Below are 14595 nucleotides of genomic sequence, written 5' to 3' on the forward strand. Positions count from 1 at the left end.
ACCAGGGACCTGGGTTCGATACTGACCTTTTGCCTCTGCGGAGTTCTCCACGTAACTTTCCCCTGAAAGTTCATGTTACATCCCGCAGTCCATAGCTGTACAGTCTAGTTGGATTGGCTATGCTAAATTGCCCCTTAGTGTCCAAAGATTAGGTGGGGTTACAGGGATAGCCTGGGGTGTTGGCTAAGTAGGGTTCTCTTGAGGGGTCAGTGCAGACTTGATGGGCTGAATGGCCTTTTTCTGCAGTGTTGGAATTCAATGAGAATAATTTTAACAAGACAGATTGTTTCATTAATCATGACCTAATATTTCCCAAATTATAATTTCTTTTGACATTTATTTCATTCCAGTGAGAGGTCAGTGATGAAAAGAACAGGACATGCCCGGCAGGATTTTGCAGTGCTTGAAGAATCCATGCAAATATGATGTTAGGTTCAGTCTTTCTGTGGGGACTGGGTGCATTAGGGGAAAGAAAGAACAAAAAAGGAGACCGAGAAGAGAGACACAGACATAAATTTAAAAATCAATGTGGGCAGCACGGTGGAGGTTAGCATTGCTGCCTCACGGCACCGAGGTCCCAGGTTCAATCCCAGCTGTGGGTCACTGTCCGTGTGGAGTTTGCACATTCGCCCCATGTTTGCGTGTGTTTCGCCCCCACAACCCAAAGATGTGCAGGATAGGTGGATTGACCATGCGAAATTGCCTCTTAATTGGAAACCCTAATAAAAAAAAACAATAGAAATAAGATGAGAATGATAAGAAATTAAGAAAAACAAGCAAAACTGAAAAAAACCCAGATAAAAGTGATGCTATTTATTGGCATTTAATTCCATCACTTCTGTATCTGCTTTGAAAAAATGTTTATGATGTGCTAAATGGGTGACAGATAGGGAACTTCATATGCTGTTCTACACCTTAAGAAAGTGATAGTGGGGCGGCTTAGTGGTTAGTACTGCTGCTTCACGGCACCGAGGACACGTGTTTGATCCTAACCCCGAGTTACTGTCTGTGTGGAGTCTGCACATTCTCCCCGTGTCTGTACCGGTCTCATCCCCACAACTCAAAGAAGTGCAAGGTAGGTGGATTTGCTATGCCAAATTGCACCTTAATTGGACAAAGTAAATAGATTGGGTACTTAAAGAAAGTAGTTTCATATGACATGGCACAGCAGGTGAAGCAACCATAAGTCTTCACAGCGAGTTTAAGACACTCAGGCATGATTGAATGGCCACACTGTACCCGAAAAGCAGCACGTCAGGGCACAGCATGGCCAATAAGAGCCAGGAGATCTCACTCCCAAGATCTACCTGGCCCGTAAGATCCAACATGATCTCGTGAGACATTGCAATGTGAATCCTGCCCATTATGGGCAGGATCACTAATTAACAAATCTGAATATTAAAGCGAGACAGCTAATCTCACTTTAATGTGCAGGTTCCCGAGGTGTGGGATCTATTTCCCTCACCTCAAGAGATCTCGGGCGAGTGCCGTTCAGTACTAGTCTCCACAAGCGGGGACCAGATGGTGCCCTGCGTGGGTGTTCGGGAGATGGGGGGGCGGCGGGGGGGGGGGGGCGGGGGGGGGGGGGGGAGAGAAAGAGAGGAAAGAGCCAGTGACTCTCCGATAGTGCATTGTGGTTTGGTTGGGGGGGGGGAAATGGGTTGGGGGTCACTTTAGGGGCCTCGGTGATCAGGGTGCCATTTAAAAATGGCATCACAGCGAGCGGAGCTCCTGGTTGTACAAAACATGGTGATGTGCAGCCTCAGCCGTGCATTGCCCAGTGAGGCCCCTTATCAAATATGAGTCGCGTTTTATAGCCGTGTGTTTTTCGGTGCGGTGTTATCCAGGAAACATGGAGGTTAAATGCACTTGCTGTGGAACTTTGTTCTCATAGCACAGGGCTAAATCGCTGGCTTTGAAAGCAGACCAAAGCAGGCCAGCAGCATGGTTCAATTCCCGTACCAGCCTCCCCGAACAGGCGCCGGAATGTGGCGACTAGGGGCTTTTCCCAGTAACTTCATTTGAAGCTTACTTGTGATAATAAGCAATTTTCATTTCATTTAGTTATGTTATGGTGGCCACAAAACACAGGGTGAGGGGCAGTGGGGGTGGAAGGGAAAGAGATCATCAATAGATCTTCCAGAGGGCTGGAATACAAATTCCCCTATTAAGCAGGCGATGGCTTGTCCAATAGGAAATGTATGGTGGGAGCTTATAAAACACTGCTACAACCCAGACCAGCACCTCTAGATCCCCGGGCTGGAACATGTGCATAATGCAAGTCGCAGTAGCGGCTCTTTCCGCTACTTCAGTAAAAGGTTTCGGTATTGGAAGACTTGCCTTTGCAAAGTTATTACGTTGGCAACAAGGAGAACATTTTTCAGAGCAAACTTCAGAGTCATAAATGGGCAGCTTTTCCAGTAAGATAAAAATGCCACTCTTTGGATAAGCTCTAACCCTGTGATTTTAATGGAGAAGACTGGGCCCTATACGTATGTGTTACTTCTGGGTAAATAACTTCTGCGTGAATAACATTGTGGGAGATGATAAGGAGAAGGTAATCCTGCTGACAGCATGCAGAGCCCTGACATTCAGCATGATGAAAAAAACTGATCTACCCAGGTACCCTGATCTAGTGGGAAATCGCGATGCCCAAAACTCTGTTACACTCCAGTAATACCGCTTTTAGGACAGTAGAACACTCCGGGGACCTGGTCACTGCATTTTTGACCAGATTGCGGAAACTGGCAGATCATTGTGAATTCGACCCATCTCGGACTGAAATGTTGCGAGACAGATTAGTGTGCAGAATTAAACAATGTGGCAACTAAAAAAAAGTTATTGGCAGAACCCAAACTAAAAAGCCATTGAAATACCTCAATCACTGAAAAATGCAGAAAAGGAGGCTCAGGTGTTACAAGGAGCATCAGACAGCCACATCCTCCAGTTAGGGGAGGGTCAAACAGCAACGTCCTCCAGTTAGGGGAGGGTCAAACAACAACGTCCTCCAGTTAGGGGAGGGGCCTCCTGTAAAAGTGATCATTCATCAACTAAAGGCACTTGTGTAAATAGTCCATTGCCAAATTGGAGCTCAGCTTGCGGAACCTGGCAGTCAAGGAAATATCATGGCAGTTCTAAGGATGATAGGGAATCCAGTACGGAAGGTTGTAGATGTCAGACGATGGACTGTAGTAAGCATTGTAAAAAGGACAGCCAAAAGCTGTAGGACTAGGCAATACGTGTGCTCCTCAGGGAAGAAGCAAAGGCCAGCACAGGCTCATACCTTGCAGGTGTACCGACCCCCAGACGTCGAGACAATGCAACTAAACCTAATCATCATGATGAAGGTTGGCCCAATAATGGTGAAACTGCTGGTCAATGGTCATCCATTGAACATGGTGGAGGACACGCCTGCTTCCATCTGTCATTGGGGAGCCTCCAAACTGGTATACAACTCCTTGAAGGCACAAGGGCCAGACTAGCCACCTACACAGGGGAACCTTTACGGATTAAGGGCACCACGATGACCCTAGTGATCGACATGCATAAATCAGCCTGACTTCCTCATCGTCATGCAAGGCAGTAACAAAAGTTTTATGGGGAGAGATTGGCTTCAGTGGATCAGCATGAACATGGCTAGAGTCTGCAGGCTGTGTGTGGCAGGACTGTATGAAGACATGAGCAAATAACCCAAAGTCTTCCAGGAGGGCCTTGGAAAAATAAAAGGAGTCAGAGTCAAATTTTATGTCGACCCCGATGCTTGGGTGCCTGTAAAATCTAGGTAGAATAAGACTTGTGAAATTCACAGAGTGGGCAGCACCCAATTGGACAAAGTCCTTAATTGGACAAATCGGTCCTCCTCTGCGGGGATTATAAGCTTGCAGTCAGTACGGTTTCCAAGCTGGACAGGTAGCCCATGCCACGAATTAAAGATCTATACATTAAGCTAGCAGGTGACCAGACCTTCACTAAATTAGATATGAGCCACACATCTCTTATTAAACGAGCCTTCCCACAAATACGTCACCATCAACATGCACACGGTACAAGTGTACTCGCTTGCCCTTCAGGGTCTTGTCAGCATGTACTATATTCCAGCAGATTATGGAGAACATACTCCCAAGAGTTAGCTAATATGGCAGCGGACTGCACTCCGCTCATCGGGACTCCAGAACTAGAGCACCCAGCAAACCTGGAAGAGATCTTGCGACAATTTTCGGAAGCTGGGGTACAATGATCAAAAGGGCTGCATCCAGTGGAGGACAAGTTGAGGGCCATCAGGGAAGCACCAACTCCCAATTGAAATCCTTTGAGATAAGTAAATTATAGGAAGTTTATCCTGAATTTGGCTGCCGATTCCCCTGCATACACTACTGTGAATGTACCAAAAATGGCCTTGGGAGGTGCCACAGGTGGAGGCCTTGAAAGTTAAACAGCTGCTGTCATCCAATTCATTGGCCCATTTCAACCCCAACAAGGAAGTCACCCTGACATATGATTCTTCCCCATCGCCTATTCATTCAGGACCCTTTCGGATGCCCAAGTGGAGGTATTCTCAAATTGAGAAGGAGGGCTTGGTGCACCAATGTTTATGACAGGTGTTTTGTGATCTTGACCGACCACAAGCCCTTATTTTTTTTTGTTAAACAAAGAGGCTAAGTCAATCCCCCCTGTTGCCTCCACCAGATACCATGTTGTGCCGTGTAAATTGCACCTTAGGAATACCTACCACCCAGGAATTAGCTAACGCTAATGCCTCAAGTTGCCTCTCATTCCCTTGCCAGCACTGAAAGAGGTCTTGAATACCCTAAAAAAAATTAAGAGCCTCTACCAGTGTCTGCAAGGCAAATCAACAGCTGGATGCAAAAGGATCCAAAACAGACAAAATTGAAGCATCTGATCCCAAACAGCAGAATTAGAAGACAGCACTCTGACATGAAATCTTATCTGACCAAGGAGGATGAACTCTGTTGAGGACAGAGTCATATCCTGGGAGTCCTGTGCAATTGTCCCCCACCCAGGGCAGTGCCCAATTCTACTGAAGATAGATAATGGCCACCCTGGGAGTCTCCAAAATGAAAATGCTCGCCAGGAGCTATGTCTGGCGACTCAGTCTCTACTCAAGCCATTACTAAATTCAGGTGGTGCAATTCATGCCAGGAGAATCATACTCCCTCTACAAATGTGAGTGGCCAGGCAAGTTAGGAGTGCGAGTGCATGTGGACTTTGCTGGGCCTTTTATGGGTTCCATGTTTTTGATCTTGGTAGATGCGCAATCCAAATGCTTGGAGTTACACCTGTAGCCAGTTAAAATGGCTAACTCCCGATTAGAATGGCCAAACCCCGATTTAAAATGGCAAACGGAAGAGGCTGATGGGAAAATCAGCCAACAGGACTCAAACAGGCAGCTGCAGGTAAAACTGTGTATTCGCTTCTGGGGAGGCCAGACAGAATCGATACCTGCAGCCATCAACAGAACAACACACCAGCCATCTGAATATAAATTAGCAATCCCCGGGAACAATGTGCAACAAATTAGACACACAAAGCCAACCCAGACTTTCGGCGCCAGCAGGAGCCTACACAAAGAGAGGTGAATGACCACCCCAAAACCGCCCATCGATCAAGGAATCGCGCCAGCATTGGAGAACATCGAACCAAGTGATTGGGACGAAGTCCAATCACTTGGAACCAGGTTCAGGGTCCGCCCCGAAAGGCGGGAAGCCCCAGAGGACCATAAGAATAGAGTCCAAGTTCAAATCGACCCTTCTTCTCCTCTCCGCACCCTTAGAGATCCTTCTGCTGACCTTCTACAACAGCCGCTAGAATCGTAACTCCAATGCTCGCTACGAGATAGGCGCTCCTGGCTATCGACCTGTACCAGCTTTGAATCCCGCAGGCTCAGAACCCATACGAAAGGCCATTTGTTTCCCTGACCTGGTGGGCCATTTCCAAAGTTAAGTATTGGCCTTTTAGTTGTAGGCAGTAGCTTAGAAGTAGAATTAATGTATAAGTATTGATTACTGTATATAATAAATGTGCGTTGATTTAACTCTTACTAAGCGGTGTGTTGGATTATCGATCATTACTCGGACTTGAACCACGTGGCGGTATCAGAAAGATACCTGGCAACTCAAGAGCAAAGGTGATAGAACAAGAGCAATTAAACTAAGGCTAAAACGAGCAACATTTTGGCGACATCCTGACGGGACCCGATCTAGAAGTGGAAAACCACTCTGGGAGAACCCAAGAAATTTGAATTAGAAACCCAATTGGAAACAGAAAACCACAAGTGTTCAAGCAGTTCTGATCAATACTCATAATTCGGAAGTGTGTGTATGCATGCGTAACTAACAGGGCTATAAGGTAAAACTGATAGATTTTTGTTGCGTCAAAACTGTCGGAAGTCTGTATTTTCGGAAAGTAGCGAAAGCCATACCCGCATTTACAACACCACCTTAGCCCCCTGTTCCAAATTTTAAAGAAGAAGCAGTCGGATAGGAAAGATGGCAATGCAGGCAATGCAGCGCCTCATGAACCCTGAGGAATTTACGGTCGCAGCGACCAGCAGCAGTAGAGTGGGACAATTTCCCATTTGGGAGGAAGAAATCAGGAAATATCTCAAAGGGAAAGGACGGCCCCTTTGGAATGATTTCTGTGATAATGAGGAATCAGGTCCCGGGAGTATAGGACATACTTGGTGGGAGAACCTGAGCGAGATCCATGGGAGAATCTGAGCGAGATCCACAAAAAGAGCTTGGGAAAAGCTCGCAAGCCGATGGCAATCGTGTCCTGCCTGGCACAATTGCGAGGCACAGAGGAGGTCGTTAGGACGCTCCGGAAAGAAGTTGAGGGCATACATCGGATGAGTAAGGTCGATGTAAGCGAGGTAGAAAAGGAAAATATGGAATTGAGGAGGAAATTGGCAGCAAAAGATGGAGAGGTGGGTGACGCCAAAAGGGCACACCAGTCTTGTCAGGCGCACTTGAGCAGCTTCCAGTCGCAATATGAAAAGGCCTATCAGGACACGCAATGTGCAGTCCTGGTAAGAGAAAAGACAGAAAAACAGGTAGAGACATTCCAGAAATAGTGTAGTGATCTCAAGGCAGCATTAAGAGCACTCCGTGCTGCCACCACAGAACAAAGACAAAGCACGCTAGATCACGCAAAGTGCCAGAAGCAGATTGCAGAGCTGCAGTCACTGCTTTCTGTTCAAAAAGGTTTTCAGGAAACCTTTGGGGAAAGTTAGAACAGGAAGACGGCCCTGATTGGGAAGAATTGAACAAAACAGCGCAGAGATATGTTCAGGGAACATGTGCGCAGGGAAAGCCACAAAAGAGAAAAGCGCCCCAACCCACCCACACAGCAGATAGTTCACGCTCCAATGAACCCTGTAACCACCCACCGCACAGCCACATCAGACGATGTGGAATTTCTATATTCCACCCCCTTAACAGTGACCCAATTGATAAGATCACACCGTTCCTCCCCACCTCAGACCCCCAGCATTTCTTTGCCACAGTTAAACATCAGGCGAACATGTACGGCCTGGACGAGAGAGAGCAGGGAAACCTCACAGTTTTAAGTTTAGATCCGTCAGTAGCAGCAGCCCTTCCGGACCCACAGTTGTAGGAGGAGGCACCCTTGCAGAAATGCATACCGCGATCCTGGATGCGATCGGGTATAACCGGGGTGACCCCGTAGATGGCCTCAATAAGTGCAGGCAGGAAAAGACAGAACACCCCACAGCGTTTGCTGGACGCCTGTGGATTCATTTCACAGCAGTTTTCGGTAATTTAGAATGTGCCCATTGGTCCCAAGACGGTATGGCCAAATGGACCCGCACCCTTATCTCCCATGCCACAGAGGCAGGACAAAAAGCCTGTACGAATTATGACCCCTCAGAGGAAGCCCACAATGAGAAATGGGTTTTAAACAGATTGTCCCGCACCTGGGAGCAGTCTGTACAAAACAAACCCGCAGTTAAAAACCCCGAAGAACAGCAGGCAGAAGCAGACAAACCCGCAGTTAGGGAACCAGAGGAAGAGCAGGCAGACGTGCATCCAGTTAAAAAGCACCAGAACCCCGCATGGGTAAACAAAGGAAGGAACAGCCCCCCACAGAAACCACCGGAATGTTACAATTGCGGACAATTAGGACATTACGCACGAGAATGTCAAGCCCCCCTGAAATAGCAACGGGATCAGCCCACAAATGCCCCCCGAACCAGCAAAGACACCAACAGCCCCGACCCCCCTCCCAGGGAACCATACCCAAGGGAACAATGCACCCGAGAGCCTGTTCCACCTTATGTGCCCCAGGGGTCATGTTACAACTGTGGGAAGTCAGGACACTTCGCCCGAGATTGCAGGAGACCCCCACCAGCTAGACTAGCCCCCAGATATGAAGGAGAACACCACCCACAGCAGCTACAAGATCCCAGCTGCCCCATGCAAACTGAGCGCTTACCCACGACTTCTCATGGCAGCGTTACCTCAGCAAGGCCACTTCATTTTTGTTTCACTCCTCCTTCCTTTCTTCTTCGGTCAGGCTGCACTCCCTCCATATGCCAATTACACCCCAGCCCAAATGTGATTTACGATGTCCCGTATTCTGATGGAACCTGCAGAATGTTTTATGTTGTTTGTACGTTTGTTAAATGTTGTTTGTCCGACAGGAGAATTTTTTTCTCACTGCCCCACGTCTATTCGGCCGAAACCTCTGAGCACTTGCCTACAGAGACTCACTGTGGCCAGACACTAGTTCAGAGAAACTAGCTTGTCTGCAGACACTTGTTCGGGTACCAGACGCCCGCTCGTAACTGCCCTTCTGGTTCGAAGGATAGAACCACTACGGCAGCCCCACCACGATGACTACATTTTTGCCCGTTCTAGTCGGTTGCTCAGGCAGTGGAGAAACGGCTTGAGACCCGCCCTGCCTGGGAACACCCCGCTGGTCAACTACGCTTGGGTAGGAGAGACACGGCATTGGCAGCCGTCCTACCCGGGGACTCCATCCAAATCTTATCCGTCGCGGCCCATACGCACCTCATTTAGCATTTTTCATTTCAAAAAGTTGTGTTTGTTTAGGTAACCCTTAGGTTGCCAGCCATCTGCTATTTACATCCTGGAACATTAGGATGGTAAATCAGCACTGGTTTATTATTGGGAAGTGTGCGGTGTCCTGAAATTTGTTTTTTGAAAAAAAAATGAGGAGTCACACATAGTGACCAATTATAAAGGGAATAATTGGCACCAATTGGCACCAAAGGACAGACACACTAGCATACCAGATATTAAACAAAGATAGTTACAGACACTATGCTTGTTCCTACAGAACTCCAGAAGCTCCAGGACCGGAGAAAACAAAGAAAGAAAAGGAAAGAGAACAGCCATGAGGACTTCCTTCATATGGATCAACATACTGTTATTGGACATTTGGTTGCACGTGACCGTGAACCCCATGACTTCAAATCCCCCAGCCGTTAATATTTTACTGCCCCGCAGTACCCAGAGCCCAGTCACCAGCGACACTACATCTTCTTGGTGTGCCAGGTTCATAACCTGGTACTCCCTGTCCTATGTGATCGAAACACTATTAGCGTTGGCGATACTCTGCTGTGTAGTGCAGAATATGCATCTACGAAAATGGAGGAGAGCCTACCGCGCTCGAACCCCGGTATATAGGATCAGATCCCCCATGTTTGGTTACGACCAGACCCCCAACCCCCGCGATCTATAATAAAATAATAAAGTGCATTCACTTGCATTTATTGTTGTTGTAAATAAAGAGATGTAAAAAACGTTTTCATGAGCAAAAATATTGTATGATCCTGAGCTTGACTGCCAAGCCAGGAAAGACTGTATGAAATGCTGTGATTTTGTTGTATGATTGAGGAAGGTAGGATAATGGAATGTTTAAGCGAGTGTAGTATATTAAGGATAAGTTAGTGGTTCCAAGTTTATTGTTTTGTAATGCATGTCCCTGTCTGATATAGCGCCCTTAGAATTGTTAGTAAAAAAATGTTTGTGCATAGCTATGGTCAGTGCAAAGGCCATGAAGGAAGTGTCCCCCCCCCCCAGGTCAGGGAATGGAAAGTAACATAATGATGTGATCCTTCACGCTTCGCGTTAGGATCACAAGGAGGGAATGTAGTCAGTTAAAATGGCTAACTCCCGGTTAGAATGGCCAAACCCCGATTTAAAATGGCAAACGGAAGAGGCTGATGGGAAAAATCAGCCAACAGGTCTCAAACAGGCAGCTGCAGGTAAAACTGTATTCGCCTCTGGGTAGGCCAGACAGAATCGATACCTGCAGCCATCAACAGAACAACACACCAGCCATCTGAATATAAATTAGCAATCCCCGGGAACAATGTGCAACAAATTAGACACACAAAGCCAACCCAGACTTTCGGCGCCAGCAGGAGCCTACACAAAGAGGTGACTGACCACCCCAAAACCGCCCATCGATCAAGGAATCGCTCCAGCATTGGAGAATATCGAACCAAGTGATTGGGACAAAGTCCAATCACTTGGAACCAGGTACAGGGTCCGCCCCGAAAGGCGGGAAGCCCCTGGGGACTATAAGAATAGAGTCAAAGTTCAAATCGACCCTTCTTCTCCTCTCCGCACCTTTCGAGACCCTTCTGCTGACCATCTACAACAGCCGCTAGAATCGTAAGTCTTACTCCAACGCTCGCTACGAGATAGGCGCTCCTGGCTATTGAGCTGTACCAGCTTTGAAGCCCGCAGGCTCAGAACCCATACGAAAGGCCATTTGTTTCCCTGACATGTGGGCCATTTCCAAAGTTAAGTATTGGCCTGTTAGTTGTAGGAAGTAACTTAGAAGTAGAATTAATGTATAAGTATTGATTACTGTATATAATAAATGAGCATTGATTTAACTCTTACTAAGCGGTGTGTTGGATTATTGATCATTACTCGGACTTGAACCACGTGGCGGTATCAGAAAGATACCTGGCAACTCAAGAGCAAAGGTGATAGAACAAGAGCAATTAAACTAAGGCTAAAACGAGCAACACACCGCATAGGCTCCATAACCTCCCACGCTGTGATCGAGAAATTGTGACAGGGATTTTGCATACATGGCATACTTGAAGTCCTGGTTTCCGACAATGGCACTGCCTTCACCAAGTTCCAAAGTTTCATGCGATCCAAAGGCACCAGACACATTCGAACAGCACCACATCACCAATCGCTAAATGAGCTGGCAGTGCTTTAAAAACACACACGAAAAAGCAACTGGCAGGATCCATAGAAACAAAATTAGCATGATTTTTATTTGATTATAGGACCACTCCTCAAACTACAACAGGAATTGCCCCAGCTGAATGGTTAATGTGACGATGGCTTTGTACAAAACTAAGCCTACTATTCTCAAACCTGGCAGGGAGGGTGGAGAAATTATGACTGAGATCTGAAAGAATATTCAAGACAGGTGATCTGGTCTAGCTGAGGAACTTCGGAGATGGTTCCACTGGGTCCCTCAAGTCATATTGGAAAAAAACAGGACTGTGTCCCACAAAGTGAAGGACCTGGATTAGGTCTTGAGGAAACACCTGGACCACCTCATCCTCATCACAGGCCACAAAGGTGGCCACTGCTAGTGCAGAGCCACAGCCCAGAAATCACCCACAGTGCCAGTCCCGTCGATAATGAGGACTTGGGTCTGAGATGGAAGTAGAGGAAGCTGGCGTTCCGATTGAAGCAGACAGAGGAACTCACTCATCAGTAGCTCTTCGATGCTCTCTTCGGACCGGAAGCAAAGGTCTTCAATTCGGTCTACACCTCCAGATTCAGTTCTAGTCTCAATAGACCTCAGACTGATCATGAGGTGGTGGAATAGGTCTCCTCCCAGGGAAGAACAGACGAGAGCGGAAGTATGTATGTTTATGGTGGCCATGAAGGATTGTCAATAGATCTTCCCATGTGCTTTGTGGAATCGGAATTCCCCCTTTAAGCGGGCAGAAGCACGCCAGACAGGAAATATATGACAGAAACTTAAAACCCACTGCTCCAACCCAGTCCGGCATCTCTGTCAATCCCTGGGTTGGACGTGTTCAATGCAAATCGTGGCAGCGGCTCTTTCCATTGCTTCAATAAAAGGTTTTGGGGTTGGAAGACTGGTCTTGGAAAGTTATTACACTCAGGTTGCAAGGTGGCGGTATCAGCCCATTAAAAAGAATACCAATCTCTCAATGTCATTTGGTGGCATATTTTGGACAGAAGGGACAAGTTATCCCAAATGGTCATCTTTTATTCTTCCCACGTTATTGGATAAAAAAAGTTGTATTTTTGTTAAAGTTGACTGTCGATGAGAAAGCCATATTGGGAATACTTCTTGCACTGAGATAATCAGCATGAACAGCAGCAAATCCACATTGCTGACATTTCAATATTCCTTTGACTAACTTGTACAAGTTTTGAATTTTTCAATGAAATCTACAATGTAATGCAGACACTTCTAGATTTATTCTGATCTGCATTCACTGCATTATTAAAAATGTGAAATGCAAAGGCCATTTACAGCAAATGAAATTGGATTCCGACTCATTAGATTTTATACTTCACAGGATCCAATTGTACTTTCCATGTGTTTCCAGGTATTTGCCAAAACCAATTTCTAATATCTGGAGTCACAAAACAGTCAAACTCAAAAATAACATTGATTTGTAGTTCGGATTAAAGATTGATGCAAAAGTCAGTTATTTAGAAAAGGCAAATAGTTAAATATCCCTATTCCCTTCAGCCTTTACAAATATAAAAATAGATATATTTTAGCCAATATTGAAACAGTTTCAAAGGGAGCAAACAGTTCAAAGTGGTCCAAGGCTGATACACAAGATGAGCACAGGTTTAAAAAGGTTACCGTATTGGATAAATTTGTGTATGTAAGTGCACCTTAGGTAAAAATGAAATGGATGTGGGTGGGGGGTGGAAAAGGAGTAATTTTGCACGATTCTCCGGCCGCATTGCACTCGAGCGAGAGCATAACGCTGCCAGAGAATCTCAGAAGGTTCACCCAAGTCCCGTCAGAGTCGGAACTCCACCTAAAAGGGGCGGGACCAAATGGCGCTCCTGGAAGTAAGTCTTAAACCTACTCACCTGGGTATTCTGGTCTCCATCGATTCACTGGTCTCCCCACGGAGGTTGCACCCGGGCGCCGATCATTGCTGGTCTACGCAAACCTGGACTAGGTGGAAAGGCACCCACCCTGGGGGGGGGGGGGGGGGGCAGGCCATGGGAGCCCCCTGGGTGGTCAGTGTCAGAGCATGGTGGCCCTCTGGCCCTCCTCCTGGAATGTAGGCACCTTGGCGCTCCCCAGCTGGCACCAACCAAGATGCCTGGATGGCACTGCCAAGCTGGCTGGAGCACCGCCTGGATGCAACTGCAAGGGTGCCTAGGTGTCACTGTCAAGGGCTACGGGCAAGGCCCATGAAAGGAGGGTGGATGTGTGCAGGGCAAGTAGGTAGGGGCCTCCAGTAGTTTGATGTGGTGCTGCAAGGGGCCTGGGAGAGCCTGAAGAGGGAGGCCCCCAGTGATCCCATAGCATGGCGTCCTCACTGGAGGGGTGTGGGGTAATATGTGTGTGTGTGTGTGTGTGTGTGTGTGTGTGTGTGTGGGTGGTGGGTGGTGGGGGGGGAGGGGACCCACAAGCTCACTTAGAGACCAAGGCACCCTTTCAAAATGGCGGCCCAATCTTGGAGAGTTTAGCTCCCAGTGCTAAAAAAATGTTTAAACGTGGGCTAAACTGGTGATAAACTCAAGGTCCAAAATAAGTTACGAAGTGTCATCGAATAGCGGTGGGGAACTCGCTGGCTGAGCCAACAGGAAACTCCCTGAAAAACAGCCACAAATTAACTTAGAAATTTTTGGGAAGAATCGGGCCCATTTGTTTTCTTCTCCTAGAATTCCAGCACTTGAAATGTTTAATGTGACTAAAACTGTTGACATTTGCCTCAATTTTAACCCCATTGCTGCTAATCCACCAACATTGTTTAAAAAGCTTCCATCTCCAAGAAACCTGGGTTTGGTAACATGGCTGAGGGTGTGGTAAAAAGATTGAGATTCAAAAGGTGGAGCAAAAAAGGTTGCATTTCTGACACTTTACTTCTCTCATCCGTGGATACCATACATGGGTTGTGTTGTAAGGCAAGGTCCAGTTTCCATAAATCTCCTCTGTAAAAAAAAAAAAGTGATGGTTAAATATTATTGTGGGCAAGAAATTGTGAAAAGTTCAAAAAAAAAAAATCATCCTGACCCAGAAAAAAAGTTATATACCCAACACAGTGATTCATCTGAAATTGGGAGTTAGATTTTGCAGTATTTTGAAACAACAGCTTCAACTTTAGAAATCTGATCGAGAGATTTGCAGGTATTTTGTTCAGACTTGGAAGCATTGGGCATCCATATCCCTTTTCTGGAAGGAGGTTATATGGCCAATTCCTTTTTGAAAGTTAGTGCGCGCGATCTATTGGCCACGTTGTGCCCTCGACAGCCCTTGGGCAACCTTCACGCCTCACGAGTATCTACCCAAGTCCTACAAGGTGTCAGAATCAGAATCCTGCCAAAA

The 14595-nt window shown here is 46.8% G+C and overlaps 1 protein-coding gene across 4 annotated transcripts in view; it reads right to left on the reverse strand.

The window, feature by feature from the left end:
• slc23a1 (solute carrier family 23 member 1) overlaps positions 1–14595 on the reverse strand; it is a 138798-nt gene that overhangs the window by 26630 nt on the left and 97573 nt on the right. For all 4 annotated transcript variants that reach the window (XM_072512213.1, XM_072512212.1, XM_072512215.1 and 1 more), the window contains exon 6: positions 14134–14201. In XM_072512213.1, the coding sequence (XP_072368314.1) occupies positions 14134–14201 (68 nt within the window). The remainder of the gene's footprint in view (positions 1–14133; positions 14202–14595) is intronic.

The sequence above is a fragment of the Scyliorhinus torazame genome, chromosome 7, assembly GCF_047496885.1.
Source record: "Scyliorhinus torazame isolate Kashiwa2021f chromosome 7, sScyTor2.1, whole genome shotgun sequence".
Taxonomy (NCBI): Eukaryota; Metazoa; Chordata; class Chondrichthyes; order Carcharhiniformes; family Scyliorhinidae; genus Scyliorhinus; species Scyliorhinus torazame.